The 27393-nt window shown below is 37.4% G+C and overlaps 1 protein-coding gene across 1 annotated transcript in view; it reads right to left on the bottom strand.

Annotated features, from left to right (window-relative positions):
• LOC120535594 (zinc finger CCHC domain-containing protein 14-like) overlaps positions 1–27393 on the bottom strand; it is a 151569-nt gene that overhangs the window by 51027 nt on the left and 73149 nt on the right. Inside the window, exons 2-4 of the mRNA XM_039763534.1 lie at positions 15773–15844; positions 2865–2977; positions 1149–1243 (exon numbers count right to left, since the gene is read on the bottom strand). Of these exons, the coding sequence (XP_039619468.1) occupies positions 1149–1243; positions 2865–2941 (172 nt within the window). The 5' untranslated portion in view covers positions 2942–2977; positions 15773–15844. The remainder of the gene's footprint in view (positions 1–1148; positions 1244–2864; positions 2978–15772; positions 15845–27393) is intronic.

Raw genomic sequence — 27393 nt, 5'->3', positions numbered from 1 at the left:
TTCATTTACAGTTGCAGGCATACGTTAGTAATTCTCAACAAAAACACAGAGAATTAACTAATAAAAATCTGGGGGTGCTTAAAAGTTGCCAACATTACTTTATTGTCTCGGACAGTATGGTAATGCATAACAAAATCTGTACTTTCCGATTTTTTTTAATTTAAAACAGTTAAAATAATATATGCACATTTAATTGGATATTAAGTGGAGATTTCAACCTTGGGTCTCAAAATTTCAAATTTGATTCCAAATATTTTACTCAAACAGCAAATTTATTATGAGCACAATTAAGACAAATCAGTATCTGGCTACCTTTTACTGCAATTACACTTCACTGTTTACTGGTAGCTGGCTAAAAAGAAAATAAAGAATTTAAATTGGGAAAGCAAAAATAACACTAGATGAGAAGCAAAAATTAGTTAACCATTGAGCACTAAAAGCTACAACTGTAAAAAGGATCTTTCTTAATTTCAGAGTAGTAATTATATATAGTACAGGGAGTCCTTGGGTTACAAAGTTTTGACATACAACGTTTCAAGTTTAAAACGCATCATTAGCGTCGTACTTACAGACTATGTGCGTGAACTAGTTTGGTTGTACGCAGTGGAAGAATATGCAGTAACACAGCATATGAGTGACGGAGTTGGCTAAATAGTTTTGTTGCACACGGAGGAAGTGTTCCATTTGTGTGGCTTTGTTTGGCGACTTTGTGGCCCTTATCATAACTTCTAAATGAAAGTCAGAGTCTGGCAGTGCTTCGAAGAAGAGGAAAGCCATCACGATGGAAAAGAAATTTAGACATTATAAAGTGATAAAAAGTAATAAAGGTAAGGAATTTTCTACGCTCATTTTTTGCCATTTTTTCTGTTACTACAGTATAGTATACAGTACAGTATATTTATGTCCTTTTCCATTTTCTGTGGCTTACTTGTTTTTTTTATGTTCTAGATTATGATTTTGCAAATGTATTAGGATAGGTAAGAGACTTAGGCTAGGGTGTGTTTCGACTTCCACCAAAATTCAGGTTACATCACTGTTGTAGGAACGGAACTGTCTCATAACACCAAGGATCCCCTGTACATAGAAAAGTATTGACTGGTAATACACAGTGTTCACAGGAAACATTAAATGTATAACCCAAGACTTACTTAAATTTTGAACACAGGGAATAACTGATGAAGTGCAGAAGAATTTCTTGATGTAGTTGTTTCTGAGCACATGAGAAGGCAGAGATGAAAGGTGTCTGCAGAAAATCCAGAATTTGTTGGTCACTAGTGAAACATATAAATTCTAAAAACAAGTGACTCAAGATGTTAGTTTTTTTCTCCTATGGCGGTTACATGTATTGGTAAAAAGTTAATCCAATTATAGAAAATGGGTATATTTTTATAAAAAAAATTAAACAGATGTGTCAACACTAAAATAAAATGTACATTGCTAAAAGTATACTCCCGGTAGTGAGTTGACTTTTCAATAGATAATGCACATTTCTACAGAAATCCATGCAAAACAAATCAGCCTCATAATTGTCTTCAGATTATCACAAGTAGCTGATAAGGAGATTAGCTTCTGTATATTTATTTTTGATCTAATTATTCATATCTGAAAAAAAAAATCATGCTAGCAAAGCTTTTAGTTTGGCTAAAGAATGCAAACATTTATTAAGAAAACTTTCAATTCTAGCTTTAAAGAAGCTTCCACCATGGTAATAAATTATCAGTGTTCCTATTTTCTTTAGGGAGGAGTGGTGGGTCCAAGTCTAGGGATCTGTGCAGGCAAACAGAAGGTTGCCTGCTTGAATCCTGTAAAAAGCAGAAGCGACTCTACTCTGTTGGGACCTTGAGCAAGGCTCTTAACCTGTAATTGCTTCATTCTGGTATGATGTTAATTTGCATCCATTCCTGCAAGCAGGTGTCCCAACTTGCAGTGAAAACTTAGGGTTGGTGTTTCTTTGATATTTGGAAATCAGGCTTAACACAATATATACTTCATGTCTACATTTTGTCAATTATTACTAAAACATGAAAAATATTTCTGTTTCAGTGATGTGTTTACATAGATCATTGTAGACACAAAACACACATGAAATGCATGTGTTCCAAATAACGATATAGTATTTATAAAAGGTGTCATTCATTTTGCTTGACTTCTCACTCCATACAACTCTAAGCAACTGACACGCAGGTAAACAGACTTGAGCTGAGAAAACTATGCAGGGTGGGGGGATGTGATAGCAGGGCGCTTGCTGTTTGCTGCTTATCGGCACATTTACAGGACAAAAGACGCTGACGGAGAGGTGCAAAGTGATTTAAGATAGGACAGATCGACGAGTTTTTTCGTAGTGTTAATGGTGTTAATATGACAAAACTAAATTAAATGCAAAATGAGCATATGCATTGCACTACAATACAGTTAACATGTTGGACTAAATTTTATTTGGGTGCAAATAATCCTCCCAGTCCTTCATAATACTGCAGGTACTGTACAACTGCATGTACCTCTCAGCAACCTCCCTTTTAAAATGTGATGAAACATCTCAAGTGCCACTTGTTCAAAATGTTGGACTAAACTATAGCAGGAAGAAGCAGACTCTCATCAGGCATAAGTATTTGTCAGCTTTGACTAAAAGTACAATTTATTTAAATAAAGTAATTGATTTATCATTTCCATTACAGACAAATTGCGCATTAAAGATAAAAAACAGTAAAGCAGCAATAATGTTTGCAGTAAGGATGATGTCATGATATTATATTCATTTTGCATTTCATTATAATTCACATTAACTAAGACAACATTTTAAACACTACTATAAGGAAACTGATTATTCAACAAAAAATATTCTTCTTTTCTTGCGTCCTCCTTACCGAAGATCTGCTTCCAGGTCAGAGTGATTCTTATCTTGCATATAATAAGAGTCTACACCAGCAGAGTGTGGGGCCATTTTATCTTGATCGTCATCCGATACCAACTGGGAAAGCTAAAGGAATTATATATAAATAAAAAGAAAAAAAAAAGAAAGAGTATACACCGTAAATTGAGTTTTCTACCTAAAAATAAATCATAGTAAAGGTCTTTAAAAATAAAACCAGTAAATCAAAGATAAAATTTGCATTTGCTATGACAGATTTCAATCTTAAGCAGGAGTATTTCAGAAATCTACTTATCTAGATGCTGCTCTGACAATTTAGAGAGAAAGCCGGTAGCAAAAGTTTTCTCTGCACTATAATAATCTCAGCTATGGTCGTGAGGTCTACTATCTGACCAACACGTTATCTTCAGTTTATTCAGAATGGACAGCAGAATAGGTCCGAATCACCTGGCATGATCAATCAGAACCAGAAATTATCTTAATTAAATAGGGCATCATCCTCATCAAACCTTATTTCCTACATTTTTCTGGGAATTTAAGTTCAACTTGTCACGTGTATGGGAAACAGTTTGAAGGCTTGGGAGACGACAATTTTCTGCCGAGACATGAGGTGACACTGCACTAACGACCTTTTTTTCTCCCCCATCTGTAGAAAGCATCACTGCAACCATTCCGTCTGACGTCCCCTCCGGAGTTTGTCCACCTGGACCCACCTCTTCCTCCCAGAACACCTTAAACGTGGAAGGGCCGCTATCCTAATTAACCTACCTTAGACAGAAGTCAGGAAAATTTGGCATTTTAATGCACTTTCTTTGCATTTACTCTTTATAGAGTTGTACAGTGCTGGCTGCAGGGCGCCCCAAAAGTCTACCCTTGTCCTTTTACAGTGGCATAGTCGGCAGGATTTCTAGCAGGCAAGAAAGAATGTCTGAGCCACAGGACATAATATCTGTCCATTCAGGCGATGCCTGCAAAGATTTAGGCCCAGGTGGGGAAGCAACAAACCCAGCTTGCCGAAGCAGCAGTACGCAACCATGCTTGTGTTACTCTCCGGCAGGACCTCCAGATGGGTCCGTCTCAGGTGTTATTACACATACATCCAGTTGATGACACTGAGACATACTTATTAGTGTTTGAAAGAATGGCCACATGGGACCATGCAGACTGCACACATACTGAAGCTGTTCTAGAGGGGATCGGCACAGTGGGCCTACTACGAGCTTGATAAGCAGGCGGCCGGTAACTATAATCAGCTGAAAGCTAGGGAATCCATTCCCAGGCTCCCGATTACTGGGAGCCCGGGATTCCTGGACATTTTTCATTCCCGGGAATGAAACTGGTGTAATTCCCAGGAAACCGGGAACAGCCAAGCTTGCATATATAGCGTGTAAAAGTGTAAAAATCGATCAAGAAATAACAGAGTTATAGTTGAAAATAATTAAGTGGCATTGTTTTTTGGCCCACGCTGTAGTGTGTTGCAGATTAATTCAGTCAACCAGCAGTAGTCGTCAGTCTCCCGGCTCCGACTAAGACTGAGTACAGTGGACTGGGAGGAGTCTGCACACTGCAGCTCACGAATGCCGGGACAGGGCAGACTTCATTGACGTCTGTCAGACAACAGCTTGAAATTGCAATGTGTCAGTCTGTTGCATCCGCATTATCTGTGCCAAGAAACCTGTCATCACAAAATAAAGACAAGAAACTGGATGCATCAGTAAAAGCTGAAATGGCAGTGTTTCAGAGCAATGGCATTGTTTAGAACAAGTGTATCAGTATCTGATCAGGTTAATCGCGTTGCATTCAAAAAAATGTTTTTTAAACGTTAGTCTATCATGTATCCTCCCGATGGCATTTGCCACTTGATTGACATACAGGGCGGCCAGTCTGAGATCTCTTTTCTTCTAACACACTGGTCATCTCACATGCACCCATACAATCAGATTGTGATTCAGACTACAAATGCCATGAATATAATTACCCCGATCTACATGCTGTCAAATAAATGAACCACACGCTGTGGCTTCACCTCTGACACTGACGTGAGTGAGCATGAGTGTGTACACCTGATGAGCCCAGAATTAGGGCAAAACACGTGTCGCGTACTCTTTGCATTATTTGACAGTAAAACTTTGCAACATTCTATGTTCTGCTTCTCGCAACTGGAGAGGGCACCGTGGCGGATGTTTGCCGACACAAGCGTTACCTGGTAGGTAACCACCCATACGATCAGATTGTGGTTCAGACTACAAATGCCATGAATGTAATTACCCCGATCTATATGCTGCCAAATAAACAAACCACACGCCGTGGAGCAACGTAAAGAGCGAAACATGTGTTGTGTACACTTTGCATTATTTGACAGTAAAACTATGCAATATATAGCATTTTTTAATGTAGGTAGATCATTTCGACCTGGTCATTTTAAAAGTAGCTCACAAGCCGAAAAAGTGTGGGCACCCCTGAACTAGATACATGTACTTATAGGACAGCATGAACTGCTTGTGGATAAGGTTAGTCTTTTATTGGTGTCAACATACTGCAGTAGTTTTATTAAAATTAAGTGTCGGTTGTTCTAAAACCGTTCACATGTGAGATGCCCGTGCACTGTGTCATCCCCGGGAGCCTAGGATTCCTGGGAATGACAAGTGGGATTCCCAAATTCCTGGGAATGGATAAACCCATCCGGGAATGGATTCCCTACTGAAGGCAGAAGTACTGTTATGGTACGGAAGTAATCTGGTCCAGCAGGCTGGAGTGTGTCACGAGTGGACATTCGACACTGAAAGGCCGACTTGGTCACAGGTGTTCAATTTGTAGGGCAGAGTTGGGCAATGGCTGAAGCCAGAGGTAAACTTGGCAAAGCCAATTACTGAGATGGTCATGTGTGATCTACTTTTGAATGCCCTCCCCGACTATCTTGTTTGACTGGTCTGAAGACGAGCACAAAAACCTAGACTTCTAGCCCTTGAGCACCACCGGTTCACTTCACAAGTCAAGCATGCAGAATGGTCCTCTAGTCAAGCATGCAGAATAAGTCCAATCCTGGATGTGTCGCTACACAGGAGCCCACCCGACCAGACACAGAACCGGTACTGCAGCCCAAGGAGAAGCACACAACTTGTTAGGAGTTAACCATTCCCAACTGCCCCCGTTTTGGCAAGCTGGATTGACGGATGTAATCATTAAACATCCATCCTTTTCAGAGATATTGTGGGAAAGTGGCATCGGAATTTAATGGATGTTTCAGGCAATTCACAACACAAGAAAGCCGAACGTTTTATCATGTGATGATATCTCGCAGTGCCACCTGGGAATCTTACAGCTTTATGTAAAGTACGCATGCAAGTACAAACAGTACAACGCTTGCGTAGGAGTAGTGTCTGTAGGGGCATGCATCACATCACGTGAAATATAAACTCAGCCTTAGGAAGTTAAGAGAGAGCAGTGGAACAGCTTCTCCCTTAAGTTGCCTTTGAATGTGGTTGCTTCGATTGATGGAATCCGTGCCAGTAATTACATGGCACAGGGACCCCACTTTGAGCTGAAAAACTTTTTTATTGAGTAGCCGAGCATAAGGGTGAAGAGAGACTGATGTTGCTAATTACATGAAATTCCAGCGACATGTTTGTGTGCTAGCCCAGGACCAGCTTTGAGGCTCCCCCAATTAGGAACCCCCCAATTAAGCTTCGAAAAAACAATGGAGAGAATTAAACTCCAGTTTTACTGGCCAGGGATTAATGAGGAGGTCCATTAGTTTTGTGCTTCTTCTGCCAAATGTCAATTAAGACAGGTTCCTCATAAAGATTGTACTCCTCTCATGGACCCCTGTCCCGCTCACAGATATTCCTTTTGAGTGACTGGGGGTTGCTATTGTAGGACCCCTTGAACCTTCTGCTAGAGGACAAAAATACATTTTGTTGTAGTGGATTACACTACTCGTTATCCTGAAGCAGTTCCTTTGCGAGTGGGCAACTCAAACTATCGCACGGGTCTTTGAGTGCGTTGGCATCCCTAAAGAAGACGAGGAAGAAGGGAGGCCATTTACCTCAGAAATGATCAAGGAGGTTACCAAATTACTCCAAATTAAGCATGCAAAAACCTCAGTATATCACTCTCAAACTGATGGTTCAGTCCAGTGATTTAACCAGACCCTTAAAAGGAGGTCAGAAAGGATGGACAAAACTCATATTAGTTAATCCCCCTCATATTGTTTGCTTATCAGGAGGTACCAAAGGCCTCTACGGGCTTCTCTCCTTTTGAATTACACCATCGGGACAAAAGTATTGGGATTCCTGACCATTAGACCAACAGTGACTTTAATGACATTGCATTCAAATACTGTACATAGACTTTAATATGAAGTTGCAGCCCTAACCCCCAATTACAGCAGTAATAGCTTCCACTCTGGAAGGCTTTTCACAAGATTTTGCAGTGTTTCTGTTGGAATTTATGCCCATTCACTGTGTAGAGCAAGCACGTCAAACACGCGGCCCCCGGGCCACATGCGGCCCGCATGACCGATCCTAGTTAGCGATGAACTTGTACAAAATGATTACTATCATTTGTGATTGAATCATTTTGCATCTTCGCTGTTACTTATTGATTTTTCTTACTTCTGCCTTCTGACAAAAGCACTTTTTCCATGGCATTACGGTACCAGAAATGTCATCTGCTAGTATAGCCACAAGCCTTGACCAAAGTTAATGAGCCGCAATGTCAAAACTGAAGTGCTAGGCAGCAGCAGCAGGGGCAGCCTTAGGCATGTGCAAACTGTGCATCTGCACAGGGCCGCCACGCTAATATATATTGAATATAAAACAGAAAGAGAGAGTATTGACATAGCTGATGACAATGTGGCCAAAAAATAGTGTTTCTTGTTAATTAGTACGCTGTATTTACAGTGCACCTGGAAAGTATTCACAGCGCATCACTTTTTCCACATTTTATGCTACAGCCTTATTCCAAAATAGATTAAATTCATTAAAAAATAAAAAAAATTGAGAGATCAATTGTACATAAGTGTTTATAGCCTTTGCCATGAAGCTCAAAATTAAGCTCAGGTGCATCCTGTTTCACCCAAATAGGCCTGATCAAAAGTTTGCATACTCTTGAATGTTGAGGCTGATAGTATACACACAAGCTGACACACACACACACAGGTTCAAATTATGGGTAATTAAGGGAGAGTGTCCACACCTGTAACCTCTTTGACTGTAATCAGTGTGTGTATATAAACAGTACATTTAAATACATGCAGTGCTGCACTGACTTTGCTGGACACCAAGGCAAGGGGAAAGCAAATGAACTGTCAAAGGACCTTTAAGAAAAAGACTGTTGATTTGTACAAATCAGTAAAAGAATATAAAAAGATTTCCAGAGATTTGAAACTGAATGTCAGTAGTGTTCAGACTGATAAAGTAGTAAGTTAGGGGTTCTGTTGTTACCAAACCACGGTCAGGTACACCAACCAAGACTTCAGCCATAATTGCCAGGATCATTTGTCGAGATTCCAAAAAAAAAAAAAAAAACCCCCACAAGCCACTTCTGCTGAGATACAGGCTTTTCTGCAAACAAGTGGTGTTATTATTACTATGTTTTGTTTAATGGTTGTGCCATTGTGTGATACCTTATAGTTTAATTTGAATTCCATTAAAAGTAAACAAAATGTCTTTTGCCTGATCAGTCATCTTATCTTTAAAGATACACACCTTACAAATACTGCCAGGGTATGTAAACTTATCAGGAGAACTGTATAAAGTACAATGCCTTATAAAAAGTGGCAAGTTTATGGGATTTGGTACATTCAGATAAAAAATAAAAACAGGGGAAAGTAGAGTAATATAGAACTCTATCACGAAAAACAATACTATAACTGTATTTATTTTGGATTGTTAATAATTTTCAGAATACATGTTTTTGCCTATTTAAAAATGTGTCGTGTGATACCAAAATTTCAAACTTTGACACAATACTAAGTATTGCAATTTGATACCATTTCTTAAACTGAAAAAAATGTATTTAAATTGCAATTCTACATTCAATAAAATCTTCACATTGATGAAAACAAATGGAAATTGTGATTAAATGCAAATACTTCAAGTTGTGCATTCTTTTGTAAAAGGTAAGAGCGAACAGTAACAAGTAAAGAACTTTTTTTTTTTTTACATTGATGAGTACTAATACTGTTACTTAGGTAGTACAATGAAATGTTACAATTGTTATGAAAAGTCAGAGCGACTTGCATTATACAGTAAATGTGACAAAAATAATTTTAAAATCACATGTAATAAAGTAAAGTAACCACACATTACAGTGATAATTAAAAAAAATCCAGAGAACATCAGAGCTCTAATGCTAAAGAGTGCTGGCCCAATTGAACAACACAGAATAAAAGTGACCTGCAGGGAAAAAGTAATTGCAGACCCTTGGCTTTGTTTTTAACTTTCAGCTACACAAAACATTTTAACCAGTAGAACATTAAAAACATTAACATCACATCCATATTTCAAACATAACAATTTGCATTTTTATACCTATTAATGTTTCCTAATTTAGAAATAGCATACCTCTCAAAATTCTTTGTATTGACTTGTGTGTTAGGCAATTAAGCAGAGCTGATCAACCTATTAGGTGTACTACACAGCTACCAAGGGCTGTGTTTCCCAACCTCGGTACTGGGGGCATACTGTGGCTGAAGGTTTTTGTTCCAATCAGATTCTTAATCAGTGACAACACCTGATAATACTGATCTCATTTAATTAGCTGGTATTATTTTTCTCTTATTCGAAATTTAAAAAAGCACAGCAGCATGATTTTTACATTTAGAAGACAATTCTGCTTTTGCTATAGATTTAAATGCTTAACTCTTTTGTTTCCATTATATTTTGCCCTTTCTCTGTGCAGTTTTTCCCCCTTTGTTGTATTTTATTAATGACAATTAAAAATGAGCAGAGCAGACACATTGGCAAACAACACCTAATAATCAAAGGCTGCAACTACTTTAGCAACAGAAACTGTGCTCCATGACAAGACAGAGATGACAGTTCTTTCTCACAATTAAAAGAATGCAAATATATCTTCTCTTCAAAGGAGTGCGCACATCAGGAGCAGAGAATTTCAGAGAGAGAGAGAGAGAGAGAGAGAGAGAGAGAGAGAGAGAGAGAGAGTGCTCGCTAAGAAAAGCAAACAATCAATACGATAAAGCGGCATTTCTTAGAGGAGTGTCCATATCCTCTAGGCAAACAGCCTCTGTGCAAACAGTCCCTCTGCTCACACCCCCTCCGTCAGGCGCAGAGAATGTCAGAGAGGGTGAGAGAGCGAGAAAAGCAAACAATCAAGCACCGCGCAGGAAGCATATCTTATATAATTGAGGAGTTTTAGTTAATATGTAATACATGCTCTGATTGGGTAGCTTCTAAGCCATCTGCCAATAGCGTCCCTTGTATGAAATCAACTGGGCAAAAAAACTGAGGAAGCATGTACCATAAATTAAAAGAACCATTGTCTGAAGAAATCCGCGAACCAGTGAAAAATCCGTGATATATATTTAGATATGCTTACATTTAAAATCCGCGAAAGTTGAAGCGCGATATAGCGAGGGATTACTGTATATATATTTATTATTTTTTTTTTTACCAAACTTAGTTTTCTAATTTTTATATTGTTTCCAAAACACAGAACTTGGGAAATATCAGTTCACTTAGTTAGCCCAGTAGTCCAATTAAAAACAGATGCTTGTTGGAACAAAAACCTGCAGCAACAGTGTGCCCCCAGGACCGAGGTTGGGAAACACTGACCTAGGGCACTGTCATCCAAGGGATACAGTTTAGATAAGTTGAAGGCCTTGCGCAGAGGACACCTCCACTTCTCAGTGTTTCATATTACTGACTACACACAGTGGACTCCAAAGGGCTCCTAAACCGCCGAAGTTGCCATATTAACACCTGTGAGTGTGTGAAAATGGGGTTGCAACGCCATGGAAACCAAGAAGTGGAATTATAATGTAGGCTGCAGAATTGATACCATAAAAATGAGTATTGAAGTAATCTTAAAATGTTAAAAATACTTAGGTTTCTCAAAATTATTGAAATATCTTATGTGTACATCTATGGGAGTTTTGTGAGAGTTGGACCATGATACGTGATGTCCAGGTTTCTCTAATAAAATTCATAAATTACTGTTAAAACATTGTGAACTTTTACCATCCTAGGGCTGCTACAGTCTCTCTCTTCCTAAATTTACTTTATTTTACACAACTACTTTCTGCCAGGCAGTGATGGCGGATTACCTTTTTTCTACATAAAATGCAATTTTCTTATTTATCCTAATGTGTACATCCACAACTCCTTGTAAGCAGAGATTTCAGCACATATTTTGAAAATTGTTGAACACAGAGGTAAACTGAATAATATTGCCCAATAACTCTTGAAATAGTCGTGTCATCTAACTTAATTTCTAACAAAATCTCATTAACTTTTGTCTTTACAGTGATGTGTGAATAATTTTGTGTAAGACATTTTACGCAATGTGGGCAACAAATCAGAGTTAATAGTAGTCATGGGGGAACACTCTCAATACAATCCCTCATCAGGCACGATGTGGACATTGAAGGCACATTAACTATGATACTATATAATGAATGGTAACATACCAAAATGAAGAAATAGTAAATATTTACAGGTCAGAAGACATGCGATTTGAATTAAACAAGATACAGGTTATGTTCATATAGGCTACTGGAGAATAAATACAAATCATCATACCATGAAATGAAATTCACCTAAAATGTTTAAATGAAATTGATCACACCACTCTGTGCCCTCAGTAGAGCTTGCCATCTTCTGTAGATGTATCATTTCTGTAGTATGCAAAGTAGCACTGAATTTTCATGTGCTCTTTTAGTTATCAGATAATATACATTCTGCTTACAGAGCTGGATTTGGTAAACACACCACATGAATTTCTGCAAAAGGTAGCTGTTGCTGACACTCTGACAAATGTTCCCTGGAAAAAAATGTTTTTGCCCAGTAAAGAAGTCCATGACACACCCACAGGGTGTTTGTTATTTCTGGTTTGCTTGAAAGTTTGTTGGGTAAAACTAAACAAACCGAAGATTGAAACAATGTAATGAATCATCTCCTGATGTGCTACAAAGAAAACAACTAAGATATGAGAACACCTTAAAGCACAACTATGTAGTGTGCATACCTAGATTCTTCCCTGCCTAGTTATTTCTGTGAAAGTGAATCTGCTTTATGACAAGAGTTTTTAGATAGGAGTGCCGCTATAACAATCATTTAACGTAGGCATAAGCCTTTTTCACCAGGCTTCTCTGGCATGCTTAGGCTACATAGCAACCCTTATGTTTTATATAAAATATACTGAATAGCACACTGAATCTTTTTTGCCTTCAACACTAGAAAGTCTACACTGAGTTCAAGCACTTTGTCTACAATTATGTTATGCCTTTGGCACCAAATCATTTAAAAAGAGAATATTATAGTATCTAACAACAGGGGTTACAAATTAGGCCCTTCTTTATTGCATTAACTCACAGTACAGATTACCAAATTAACCATCATACATAAAACAGTCTAAAAGAACACATCACATAATAACAGAAAATGGCAGTTTGTCAGATTAACCTCTATTTTCACAATAATTGCGCATTCTTAATTTCTTCTTATGATTAATAAAGTTTATCTAATCTAATCACATGGTAGCAATGTGGGGTATACATCAAGCAACAGGTATTTTTAGCCACAGTTAGTATTCAATTTACTAGAGATGCGCAAAAAAGGAACATCAGTGATTCTGAATTTGGCATGAATGGCTGTTGTCACGCGCATCTTCAAGGTTTACCAAGAATAGCGAGTAGAGAAAAGCCAAGCAAAATTACACCTTTTATTGGCTAACTAAAAAGATTACAATATGCAAGCTTTCGAGGCAACTCAGGCCCCTTCTTCAGGCTTGCATATTGTAATCTTTTTAGTTAGCCAATAAAAGGTGTCATTTTGCTTGGCTTTTATCTAGATTCATAATGGAAATATGAAAAAGAAAAATAAGAATCATACAAGCAAACTGAATCATCAAAACCATGTAATCATGTCCAAATTCAACAATGACGACAGCTGAAGACCATGCCAAATGGTGATATTAGTGAAAAACAAGAAAGTACATCTTCAGTGGACACAAATACAATACAACAAGAAGTTGAGGAGTGAAAGAAAATGCATGTTATAAAGAATTGCTTAGTTTTCTTTTCTCTTTCAAATATACATTAACAGTCAGTTTCTCCAATTTGCAAAATAAAAATAAAAACAATATAAAAAAGACATTTTACTCCTAACATTAGAATCACTAAAGCCTTAAAAATATACAGTAATGCTGTGTGATTGTTTTGCAAATGTGTCAATCAGCACAAGCAGCCTGTTATCTCATCCCCCAACAAGGCAAATGAAGATAAGTCAGACGCAAAATTCTCAGAGCTGGGGGTAAGGTGTCTGGAATTGTATAAGGTTAATAATATATCGTTATTTGGAATACAATGAGTTGTGTAAATGTAGGATGACAGGAAATGTGAGGCAAGAAATGAACACAACTAAAATAGAAACTTTTTTCATGTTGTAGTAATAATTGACAAAATGCTGACATGAAGTCTATAATGTGTGAAGACTAAAGTCCAAATATCAAATAAACACTTTCACAAAAACTATAACAAAACAAGTGCGCTTTTATTCAAGAACATAACTGAAGGAAGAGAAATTGTTCAATATACATGTTACTGGCAATGTGTAAAAACTAAAGCCCAACTATCAATCGATACAAAGTAGGCATGTCTGTTTGGCTAGTGCAGAGGTGAGAACGGCAGCCTCATAATCAAGAGGTTGCAGGTTCGATCCTGGGACTTCCTTTCATTTACCTTTTTGAGTAGTTAGCTGCTATTACTGTTACAATTACAGTAAATAATAAAAACATACATTTGATTTTAGTCTATAACAGTCGGTGTAAATTTATGGTACTTCTAAAAGTTAGTGCTGAAGGGATAAAAGTAGACACACAAACACAGCTCAATCATTTCTTTTTGGCGTCTTGTTGAGAAAACAGACACTGTAGTGTCTATGGTGAATGTTACTTTTCTTCACACATGGACATTCACATCAACATGTAATTTTAACGATTTTTTAATTCATATATTATTATATAAGAATCCAAAAATAAAACTGAATAAAAAAAAGTTCAAATTAAGTTTTATTTAAGAATTCAGGAATAAAACTCAATAAAAAAAATATTCAAATGACATGTTGATATGAATGTCTGTGTGCAAGAATAAGTAACATCTTTTACAACTACCATAAATTTATGCAGGATGTTACAGACTTGCATTAAATGCATGTCTTTGTTATATGATAAAAATAATCATAATAATAATAAACAGCAGCAGCTCACTATTCAAAGTTCTATATACAGAGAAGTCGCAGGATTTGAACCTATTACCTCACTATTGCTAAACAGTAGCTTATCCACTGAGCCATCTGTGCAGACCTGTGACGGAGCAGTGTTACCACTGTGACAATTGGTTGAAAATGAAACACGCAAACACACACGTATGCAAATTAATTTTATTTTGTACTGACTAATAGCTGGGCTTCAGCAACACCTTGATTTAGTAATTTCTTTTTCTTCGGTTTTATTCTTGAATAAAAGCATAGTTGTTTTGTTACACCTTTTGTTAAAGTATTTCTTGCATATTTGGCCTTCACGCATCCTACACTTCATGTAAACATTATGTTATTACTAACATATGAAAACTTTTTCTGTTTTAGCAGTGTGTTCAGCATTTCTTGCTCCACATTTTCTCTGTCATTCTATATTTACACAGATCATTGTGGACACAGAACACATATGAAATGATAAATACTGGAACACACATTTCAGCTTTGAGGAATGCAGCAGGGCGATGCCTTCATCTGACTGAATAGGGGGTTGGGGATGTAGCAGGCTGCGCTCTGCTAATCCACATCTTTGCAAAACAAAAGTGGGCTATCAGCGCAGTGATAAGGAGGTACGGAGCTTTTTGGCATAGCTTAGGAAAATTTAAAAAGGTCAAGGACAATGAAAAAAATTGTAAGCTTCAGGGATTCAGGTGTTAAAAGAAATTTAATCAAGTCTTAATAAGCTTTGGTTACTTTATTAGTATAGTAATATATAGAATTAGACTAGATGAACAGGCTATATGTTAACAGCAGCTATTTTCTGTTCTCTCTCTTGATGTACGCTTTTTTTAAAACTATGAAATAACAGTTGAAGAAGTGGCTGCGCTTTCAACGAAATGATATAATCAGTAGTTCTCAGGATGTAAATACGAACAGCGTGACTCAAGCAAAACAAAGATCATCAAAGCATTCAAAAAGATTCTGCTTGTCGCTTCAAACCATACTTCAGCTGTAGTAGCCTGGAAATATGGACTGCTGCTCTCTCTTCTATAATGGCAAAACACAGTTGAGAATTGAGACAATAGAAATTAGGGGTATGAGCAAAAACAACATTAAGATTTAGACTAAAATTAGTAAAAGATGAAATTATTTTAAAATGAGTGATTACTGGCAAACATAGGTTGTAGCTTTGAGATTTGTTTTTTGCCCAAGTGATACTTTAAGTTCCTGATATACCATAAAGATTCTATTTTGAATTTTATTTGCACTCTAAGTTATCATGTAATAAAAAAACACTGATATGTTATGTACTGTGCAGTGTGTGAATTCTATACAACACAAACATCATAATATAGTTAAAAATAATACTTCTACAGCTACAGATTGACTATTTAAAAAAAAAAAGGTTCCACATTATAGTTTTGAGCTCTAAATATTTAACCGTGAAAATGGTTTTGGTAAGTTTTACCTTTGAGAGAAATTCAGTCAGGTCCTGCTGTGCTTTGGTAACTGTTGTTAATGTAGAATCAGACCACAAAACCTGTAAAAGTAAACACATACATAAAAGTATTTGCAAGTCTTCCAAAGAGAACAAGTAGCCTACAGAAATTTACTTTAATATTTTGTATACTTCACCGTCAATAATGAATTAGCTCCAAAGAGGGGTGGCTATTTAAGGATCTGTACAAATGTGCAAAATTTGGAATTATCACATTACTATTTGTTTGTATATAAAAATAAGTAAAAAAAAAAAAAAAAAAAACTTCTGTGATTCTTATAATAAATCAGTTCCTCAGTCACAAACAGGGACACCACCTCTCTACCATATACCTTTTCTGTGTTCTATGAATTCTTTAGATGAAAATTCTCTAAATTTAAGAGTAGTGAAAGAAAATGAAAGAAAATAACTATAGCATCAACTTAAGTAAAGCAGATGGCTTTATATGAAGTGTTGCTATTTGTGGACATTTAAAAAAATTAAAATAAAAAAACTCTTTGTGACAGTGAAGGACCCAATTCTGCCAGCAGCACTTTTGCTAAAACTCCAGTAAGCAGTTAATACTTTAAGGTTTGTAGTGCATTACAGAATTAACAGGGTGATTAGTGATACTGTTAATTACATGGTGAACAATTAAACTATTCTGGGTTATTTGCTCTGCAGACAAAAATAACTGCTTAGTGGATCAAAAAACATTGGAAAAGTCAATCTGAATATTCCAGTAAAACAAGAGGGGACAGAATCTTTCTTCTTATTACTTCTTTCTAGAAGCACAATTTAGACTGAAAATTATGTACAGTGATTATCTACAGTAACAGTAAAGGAAGTGATTAGTAATGATCAATTGTCTGCTGATTGAAATAGGCTGATTTTAACACTAAATGACTTAATTTTTGGTAAATTAGCTGATACAAAAAGAATCATTTTCAGAATCTGATTTTCTAAGCTTTACATAAGTACTTTAAGTGAGATATTACAGTAGTTAACAAATTGTACATGTCATTTTGTTGCCAATCTTCCTGTAAACAGACAGCCGAGAGTGAAAATTATAGAGAGAGTGAAGGTAGGAATATTGGCTTTTACATTAAAAGACAGACAAGCAAACAGACAGACAAACAATTCTAAGGAGCCATGCTGTGGAAAAAAAGAAACAACAGAGTATTAAGAAAAGAGAGGCAAGTCTTTGGTAGAAATTAAGAGAATGAGTTCACACCTTTTCATTTTGTCCTGTAATTAAAACAGACACAGCTTGGCTGAGTGTAAATGGTGAGTGAGCTTGTGTTTAGTACAGCAGCTCATACTTGTAATTAGGAGAAAAAAATCTAAAAACAAACAAAAAAAGAATTCATCCAGGGTGCATAGTAAACAATAGACACATTTGGTTCTTAAGCAAAAAGCCTGTTTTCTGTGTAAATGTATTAAGCATGTTACCCTTTGCTGTGGTGTGAAATTTTGCATACAAGTTGATACATATTTTGCATGTCTTTATTTGTAACTTAAGCAATGTAATATTAGTATTTCATTAGTGAGAAGCATTCATGTTTACCCAACCCCCATAGGACTAAGTCAGGATAGTAAATTTTAAGACAGGGTTGGGGGAAGAGCCTGAAACAAGTTTGGCAAGTACAGGACTCTCTCAATCAACCATCACCGGAAAGCCAGCCTGCCCAGCTTGCAAGCTTCACCTTAACAAATGGTTTTGGGGGCAGGTGTGAAGGTATTCTATGCCCCATTGGTCTAAAGTATGGCTGTTTGGAACTGGCTTTTATCAGAAGCCTTTAAGTACCATGACACCCTATTGGCTGTAAGGGTTGGACAGAAAATCTATTAACTTGCTTACTTCACCCCTCTTTCTCTTACCAACTGATAAAGGAGCATCTCACACCATGAACTGAAAAGGAAAATGCAATGAAGTGAATAGCTCGGCAGCCATATTGAGACAGGCATGCAGACAGTTCTGAAGAAAGCTGACCAAAAATGAAGACTTAGTTACTTAAAATGTCTCTAGTTAACAAGTCTGTGTGCCACCTGAAACTACACATCTGCATTTATCAGGTTGTATGGTTGCCAATACTCAAATGTACTTTGCATATTGTTATTACTTATGAATATCATCAACTAGCAAAATACCCGTGCTTCGCAGCGGAGAAGTAGTGTGTTAAAAAAGTTATGAAAATTGAAAAGGAAACATTTTAAAAATAACGTAACTTGAGTGTTGCTGTCATCAAGGATTTGATTATCATTATTTCTTTCAATCAGGTTTGTATTTGGAGGAGGTGTTGTGTTCAAGTTATATTCTGTGTTTGTCAACCGCTGTAAAGATAACAGGTTTCATTCATCGAAGTGTTCACTACCCAAATCGGTACTCGTTAATCTAAGATGTTTAAAAGGTATTCCTGGTATTAAGTTGTGGATTTGCTTGCGAATATTTAGTGGTAGCGTGTCTATGAACTTAATTTAACCTTTCCCAGTCCTGCAAAGTCAGTTCACGTGAGCCGCTCGGAGTACATGCATCGAAGCTTCTCAGCTGTGCTTGTGCTATCTCTTTCGATCTCACAATGTCCATGGCTTTATTTAATGTTAGCTCAGACCCGGCACTTAAAAGTTTCTCTCGCACTTTTGCTGAGTTTGCGCCAAACACTATTCTATCCCTGACCATCTCATCTTTGTTTGCATAAGCACAGTCCTTAACCAGCAATTTTAACTCCACTACAAAGTGCTGAAAAGTGTCGTTTATACCCTGCGTCCTCTCATTAAAATTGTATCTCGCGAATATCGTATTCGTCTTAGGCATGACAAATGCCAGTGGCAGCCTGTCTATGAACTTAATTTAAAGTTTATGTTTACACCGTGCTTTGTTTCCACAGTAGCTGCACTTATGAATATGCTTGTATGCGTCACTCGCTTCATATTCTTTTGCTGCCTTCAAAAAACACATTACACAATTGAGAACAGGTTTCATTCATCGAAGTGAAAGCACAGTCCTTCATCCGCGAATATTTACCTTATATGGGCAGGCACTCAATTACGGGGAGGCGTGATGATGCGGGACGCAACTCTGCCTCACATGGCGACCGAGCTGCAGGCTATGGCAGTATATATGGACGAAAGTAGGTTCCAGTTATGACCGTTACACATAGAATTTCTAAATGAAACCTGCCTAATTTTTGTAAGTAAGCTGTAAGGAATGAGCCTGCCACATTTCAGCCTTCCACCTACATGGAAAGTTGGAGAATTAGTGATGAGTCAGTGAGTGAGTCAGTCAGTCAGTCAGCGAGGGCTTTGCCTTTTATTAGTATAGATAATATATTATTTAAATTGTAACTTAACTTGCTTGTCCTTTTCTACACTTAATTTGCCTGAGGTTATAAATATAGAAGGGAAGGTGGGGAGAAGTTATATGGTACAAAATATATATATACTAGCAAAATACTCGCGCTTCGCAGCAGAGAAGTAGTGTGTTAAAGAAGCAATGAAAAAGAAAAGGAAGCATTTTGAAAATAACGTAACATGATTGTCAATGTAATTGTTTTGTCACTGTTGTGAGTGATGAGTGTTGTTGTCATATATACCGTCATAAAAACAATGCACTTATATAGGAGACAAGGATTAAATATTAAATATAATTTATTTAATGCCTAAAAATGCGTATGCGATGCATGGTTGTCATCACGTGACAGCGTGATGGAGAAAGAGAGAGGTGGGGAAAGATGGCGAGTCGCACACCAAGTGACCTGGTCTCGAAAAAGAACACAACTTCTGCAGTTTGGCAGTATTTCGGGTTTCGGCCGAACGAGAAGGGAGAGGCGGTAAATACGGACGAGGCAATTTGCAAATTGTGCAACAAAAAGGTGACCGCGAGAAATGGAAATACCTCGAACCTAAGGTCGCATATACGAAACCACCATTCACTCACTGCTGCGAGGATGGACCCGAGTTCACTCAGTGCAACAGTTTCAACTCCTCCCGATGCAGGACCAACAACATTTAGGTCCACCGCCAGTACGCAACCGACGATAATGGGGGCCTTCGGGAAAGCAACAAAGTACAAAAGGGACAGTGTCCGTTGCAAAACCTGTACTGATGCAGTGACAAAATACTTGGCGAAGGAAATGGTCTCTTTCCACACAGTGGAAAAAAAGTCCTTTACGGACATGGTAAATGTCCTAGATGCCCAGTACGAGCTGCCTGGACGGAAATATTTCTCACAAACAGCCGTCCCACATTTATATAGTAAAGTTAGAGACAATGTTCAAGTGCTGCTGTCAGCGTCACACAGTTATTCCTTAACAACTGACATGTGGTCGTCAGTTAACATGACACCATATATGTTTCTGACTGTCCGTACTATTACACCTGACTGGAAACTTGAATCCAAATGCCTCCAAACTACGTATTTTCCTGAGAGTCATACAGCAGACAATCTTGCTGCTGCGCTCAGAGCTACACTTCAGGAATGGCAACTTAACGAGAAAAAACTTTCAGCCATAACCACTGACAACGCTGCCAACATTCATGCCGCAATCAGGTCCCTGCATTGGCCGTGGTGACTTTGGGGAGTATGCTGCAAAAAAAATCTGATGCAATGGTAGGTCCCATCGCATCGGCACCGTAGAGGACGAGTCGGAGCTGAAATAACAGCCTACTGTTTGGAGCCAGTTACTCAAGGAGACGAGGACCCACTTCTCTGGTGGAAAAATGCTGCCAGGCGTTTTCCCCAGATGTCGCGAGTGGCACGAAAGTACCTGTGCATCTGTGCCACAAGCACACCATCGGAGCGGGTTTTCAGCACCGCAGGTAAAGTTGTCGGTCCACAACGTGCCCTGTTAAAGCCGGACAAAGTAAACATGCTGGTTTTTCTAGCGAAATCTTGAATAGATTGATGCCACTTGCCATTCGTTCCTTTTCGCACTGTGTTTATTTTTATTTCATTGATTCAAGTATTTTTATTTGGTTTACGTTAAAAACGATATTGGAAAGAAGACGTTTTGTTTAGGACTATTGCTTTGCAATACTTTTTATAATATGGATGATGTTTATGTTAATTTAACTCTGGTTGACTGTTGTGGGTCGATTTGCCCTTTTTATAAGCTGCTCATCTTTGTTATTAAAAGTTGTTCAGGCGGTGTGATTTAATTTAATTGATTTGTGTGCTTGCGTCTCGCGGAAAACTGTTCTGGATGTTTATGTTAATTTAATTCTGTTCGACTGTTGTATTTGCACTTTTTATAAACTGCTATTTGTTGCTAATAAAAGTTGTTAATATTGTTCTGCATGTTATTTTGTTATTGTTTCAGTATTAGTGTTTGATATTCAGTTTCTGAACGGTTTAGGCACAAGCCAACAGTTTGGTGACGCTGTCTGAGCCTTACGTCACAATTTTTTTTATTATTCACGGTAATACCGTATACGAGGTAAAATAGGGAGGAGGTTTGACGGTATTAAAATTTGGATACCGCCAACCCTAATATATATATATATATATATATATATATATATATATATATATATATATATATATATATATATATATATATATATATATATATATATATATACACATACATATACATACACACATACATACATACACATACATACATACATACACACACATATATACACACAAATACATATATATATATACATATACATACACACACACATATATATAAACATATATACATATACATACATATCTACATATATATACACACAGCTATTTCGATCAGTGCAATACGCTGCTTGTTAAAACGGATAACTCCCGCTCTTACGTGCAAGTCTGCGTGGATATTATGAACTATCAGTATTTGTTCAAGTTCTATTTAAATTTTAAATAGAAGGAATTTTTATTTATTTGACAGAAATATCTTTGGTAGGAATGGTAAAAACAGACAGGAATATTATTCCTGAATAAATCAACTCAAACCTTAAACAACTTATAATATTTTGCTCTCCATAAAAATATATCCTGTCTAAATTATACAAGTTAGAAATAAAGTAAACATTAAAAGAACAAACATTCAAATTTCTTTACTCTTATGTAATTTTATATAAAAATAAACTTAGATTTTAAATATCCCAAAAGATTTTGCTCTCCATAAAAATATATCCTGTCAAAATTATACAAATTCAAATATGAACATGCTGCATAACAAAACCTGGAAATATAAATAAAATGTGTTCCTTTCAGCAATAACAAATCAAATCATTCAGTTGTCTTTGCTCATATGTCATTTTAGAGCTGGATGCCTGGCATCTTTTTTTGGCAACAAGTTCGTTTCTGTTTGGTGTGAGGTTCTGTGTTGTGGAGATTCTCAGGATGGATTGCAGGTGCTCATCAGTGAGGCGACTCCTGTGTGCTGTTTTGTTAGTCTTTATCACTGAGAAGAGCTTCTCACACAGATATGTGCTACCAAACATGCACAAGGTTCGAGCCGCATGTAGACGGATTTTTTTTGTTCTTCAAAGTCACCAAAGCGCCGTGCAAACTCAGTGCGCTCGGTTTATCAGCAAAGTGCGTATTTGGGAACACCGTAGTGACGACTTGGTTTAACATTACTTGGCAACAGGGAAAGTTGCACTGGTGCATTTGTGTCTCCCATAAAAGCAACTTCACTTGAAATCACTTTGTGATTGTGCACGGGTAAAACGTCCGCTGAAGTGTCAGATTCTTATTTAATTCTTCTGCTTTCTGTATCTTCTGCATTGCATTCAGGTCTTTCAGCCTCACTGATGAGCACCTGCAATCCATCCTGAGAATCTCCACAACACAGAACTCCCTGATGTTTTGTCTCATAGTGCCGTCTTAGATTAAATTCTGTAATTACAGCCACATTAGCTCCACAAATGAGACACACGGGTTCAGTAAACATATACTCAGCCTCCCATCGGTTTTTAAAGGCTCTATTTTCAGAATCAACTTTCCTCTTCAGCATCGTGTGAGCTAGCTTCGCAATAACTTGCAGCATCATAAGCTAGACTTGATTAACGCGGAGAGTGTTGGCAAGGCAGCTGAAGCGCTGCATTATGGGATCTGTAGTTTATTGTGTTACCAGCGCTTCACATACCCGGGCCATTAATAACAATAATACAGTATATAAACTTATCTCGCGGGCTGGATATAATTACACGCCGGGCCGGATGTGGCCCGCGGCCCTTGAGTTTGACACTCCTGTGCGTGTCTTCATAATCCGAGCTGAGGACCTCATAATCGTATACGTGCAAAAGAAAGTGTGAATCGCCTTAATATTATTTTGCCGTGGTGTAGAAAAGGGGTCCTGTGTTTGCACTTGTCTGGGCTATAGCGCAGAGGGAGGAAGAAAAAAATTAAAAGTGCTCACTTTGACTTAAGGCAGAAGCGCAGTCAGCGCCTCAAAGGCCGGCACAGCTATGCACGCGCGCTGGCTGCTCGACTCTTGCTGGGCAGGAGACCCCAGTTTTTGCAGACACGTTCATGATATCAAAAGTCTCAGTGCTCTTTGGAGGTCATTCATATATATATATATAGCAAAATACCCGCGCCTCGCAGCGGAGAAGTAGTGTGTTAAAGAAGTAATGAAAAAGAAAAGGAAACATTTTAATAATAACATAACATGATTGACATTGTTATGAGTGTTGCTGTCATATATATGCCTGCCTAAATAATTCACCCTCGCTTTGCTCTTACTTTTTTACCGTTCATTTAATCATGGCTAGTGGCGGAAAAATTATAAAATGAAAGGAGGATGGCTTTACCAAAACAATTATTGATGGCGAATCGATTATTCATAAAGCTTGAATTGGTGATATGTTTTTCTGTGTTAACCTCATATTTTTTCAAACTTCTTCTCAAACTAAGGTGGTGCGAGGGTAAAATGAATCGGGATGCGCTGATCAATGTAATCGGTGTACCAGGAAATCATGCATTGACAAAAGCTCCCCTTTGCTTGTAATGCAAAGTGTGATTAAATGCATTATTTTTAGCGTTATGGAGCACATGCATCGAAGCTTCTCAGCTGTGCTTGTGCTAAGAAAAGGAAAGATTTTAAAAATAACGTAACACGATTGTCAATGTAATCTTTTCTAAGTAGTGCCTGGAGGATTCAGTGTGGAGAAACTCTAGAGACCGCGTGTGTATTAACTTGTGGATTTTTCTGTGAGTATTTGGTGGCAGTCTGACGAAGTTGCTTTGGAAGACGGCGTTAGCCCTGGAGCTCAGCTCAGACCGAAATGAGATGAATGGGAGGGGAGATGATGACGTGACTCCCCCACCCGCCTTAACTGTCAATCCCTCACAAACACAGTCTCTTGGAATTTGCATAAGCACACCCCTTCACCTACAATTTTAACTTAGTTACAAAGTGATCAAAACTCTCGTTTATATCCTGCGTCCTCTCATTAAACTTGTATCCCGCATTCCTGTGGGCATGTGAAACGCCAGTGGTAGCCTGTCTATGAACTTAATTTAAACTTTAAGTTTACACCGTGCTTTCTTTCCGAGGTAGCAGCACTCATGAATATGGTAGTATATGTCACTCGCTCGCTTCTTATTGTTTAGCTGCCTTCTCAATTATATAATGCATGTTTTCTTAAGCGCTTTTTGGAGGTCTTCCTGGTTTTCTACGCACTGCGTTGACAATCAGTTCACGTGATTACGTGGGAGGCGTGATGATGGCATACGAAACTCCTCCCCCCACGGCTTGTGAGCTCAACTCCATTACAGTAAATGGAGAAAAATACCTTCCAGTTATGACCATTACGCGTAGAATTCCGAAATGAAAACTGCCCAACTTTTGTAAGTAAGCTGTAAGGAATGAGCCTGCCAAATTTCAGCCTTCTACCTACACGGGAAGTTGGAGAATTAGTGATGAGTCAGTGAGTGAGGGCTTTGCCTTTTATTAGTATAGAGATATATATATATATAGATATATATAGATAGATATATATCTATATATCTATATCTATCTATATCTATATATATATATATATATATATATATATCTATATATATCTATCTATCTATATCTATATATATATCTATATACACACACACACATACACTAGCAAAATACCAGCTCAGCTGGCAAAGTACTACATTAAAATTTTTATTAAGAAGAAAATTAAACCTTTTTAAACTGAGGGAAAATATGCCAATAATTATGTTAAGGATCTCTTTGGATACCATGTTGTCAGTTCGGCCCTCCGGTTGTAACATGACCAAGCTGTGCGCTGAGCTTACTCTTAAGCATGCAACTTACAGTTGGTCATGTGAACAGTAATCTTGCCTCAAATCTCACAGCTTGGATTGCTGCTGTCATAATCGGTTTGAGTTTCATGGTTTGTTTCAATTACGATAGTATTTGCAGGATATGTTGTATTGAAGTGACATTCGGCATCTATCAAGCGTTGTAAGCACACAACCGGTTTCATCGATAAAATCACATCCAGCTTTTGAGAGTTTAAACATTCATAAACATCAAAGTGTCCACTAATGAAATCGTCACCTGTGAATCTAAGATGTTTAAGAGGCATTGGCGGTTGTCAAAAGGTGTAAAATATTTGGCCATTTCGGTACACTTGAAAGCGACAACTGAACAATTCAGCGGCAGCTGTCAACTTACATGCAGAACCATAGGTGAAGGGCTTAAGCATTTCAGTCTTATAGTGTTCCTGTGTAGTATAATTATCTCCTGTACAGTCATCAGTCCACACCTTAAACCTGTCCCAGTCATTCAATACATAAGACACACTGTTCCTCCGGATATCAAGAGTGAGCCGGATATGGCCGTGCAATATGTAACAAAGAGAATGGAAAAGGTAGGTGCCATCTCCGGGCATGGAAACCACTCGGTAAGTGACAGTTCTTTGACTGATGATGATCACCTCACTAGACATGTTAATAGGGGTATGGTTGGAACAATAAAGGAAATGGGTACCTGATCAATGTAAAGTAAGTCTAAAATACATATACAATAACTATAATTGTAATAAACAAACAATAAAAAAGTGGAGAAGCCGTGGATTAAACAAAAAGGCTGTAGTTATCAGTAGGGAGACATGAATCCCGTGGCGAAGCAAGGAAGGGGATGTAGAGACTGTAACGATGGACGGCCTTATATAGGCAGGCAGCCAACAACGTGGGAGGCGTTGGGATGGGGGACCCAACGCCGCCTCACATGGTGACCGAGCTGCAGGCATATATATGTACATAAGTAGGATTCAGTTAGCGTTGGGAACCCCCGTACCAAATTTCTTGATGATGGGCCCATAAGTAACAAAGGCCGTTGAAAAGTGCAATCTGGCGGCCAACAGTGGCATCATACCACCGAAATAAGTACATACATTGGTTTCGGTTAGCGCGGGAAGCCGCCTACCAAATTTCGTGAAGATGGAGCCATAAATAAGAAAGTTCAACATGGCGGACATTGTCGACTGTTATGACCGTTACGTGTAGAATTTCGAAATGAAACCTACTTAACTTTTGTAAGTAAGCTGTAAGGAATAAGCCTGCCAAATTTCAGCCTTCAAGTTGGAGAATTAGTGATGAGTGAGTGAGTGAGAGCTTTGCCTTTTATTAGTATAGACTAGCAAAATACCCGCGATTCGCAGCGGAGAAGTAGTGTGTTAAAGAAGCAATGAAAAAGAAAAGGAAACATTTTGAAAATAACGTAACATGATTGTCAATGTAATTGTTTTGTCACTGTTGTGAGTGATGAGTGTTGCTGTCATATATATATATATATATATATATTTACACACACACACACACACACACACATAAACATATATATATACATATCTATACATATACACATAAATATACAGACACACATATATACATACATATATATCTACATATATACACACAAATACACATATATATATATATATATATATATATATACATACATACACACACACATATATAAACATATATATACATATACATACATATCTACATATATACACACACAGCTATTTCGTATCAGTGCAATACGCTGCTTGTTAAAACGGATAACTCCCGCTCTTACGTGCAAGTCTGCGTGGATATTATGAACTATCGTATTTGTTCAAGTTCTATTTAAATTTTAAATAGAAGGAATTTTTATTTAGTCGACAGAAATATCTTTGGTAGGAATGGTAAAACAGACAGGAATATTATTTGTGAATAAATCAACTCAAACCTTAAACAACTTATAATATTTTGCTCTCCATAAAAATATATCCTGTCTAAATTATACAAGTTAGAAATAAAGTAAGCGTTAAAAGAACAAACATTCAAATTTCTTTACTCTTATGTAATTTTATATAAAAAATAAACTTAGATTTTAAATATCCCAAAAGATTTTGCTCTCCATAAAAATATATCCTGTCAAAATTATACAAATTCAAATATGAACATGCTGCATAACAAAACCTGGAAATATAAATAAAATGTGTTCCTTTCAGCAATAACAAATCAAATCATTCAGTTGTCTTTGCTCATATGTCATTTTAGAGCTGGACGCCTGGCATCTTTTTGGCAACAGGTTCGTTTCTGTTTGGTGTGAGGTTCTGTGTTGTGGAGATTCTCAGGATGGATTGCAGGTGCTCATCAGTGAGGCGACTCC

This window comes from Polypterus senegalus, chromosome 9, assembly GCF_016835505.1.
Source record: "Polypterus senegalus isolate Bchr_013 chromosome 9, ASM1683550v1, whole genome shotgun sequence".
Classification (NCBI taxonomy): domain Eukaryota; kingdom Metazoa; phylum Chordata; class Cladistia; order Polypteriformes; family Polypteridae; genus Polypterus; species Polypterus senegalus.
Note: the sequence above shows the minus strand (reverse complement) of the source record. Positions and strands in the feature narration are given on the sequence as shown.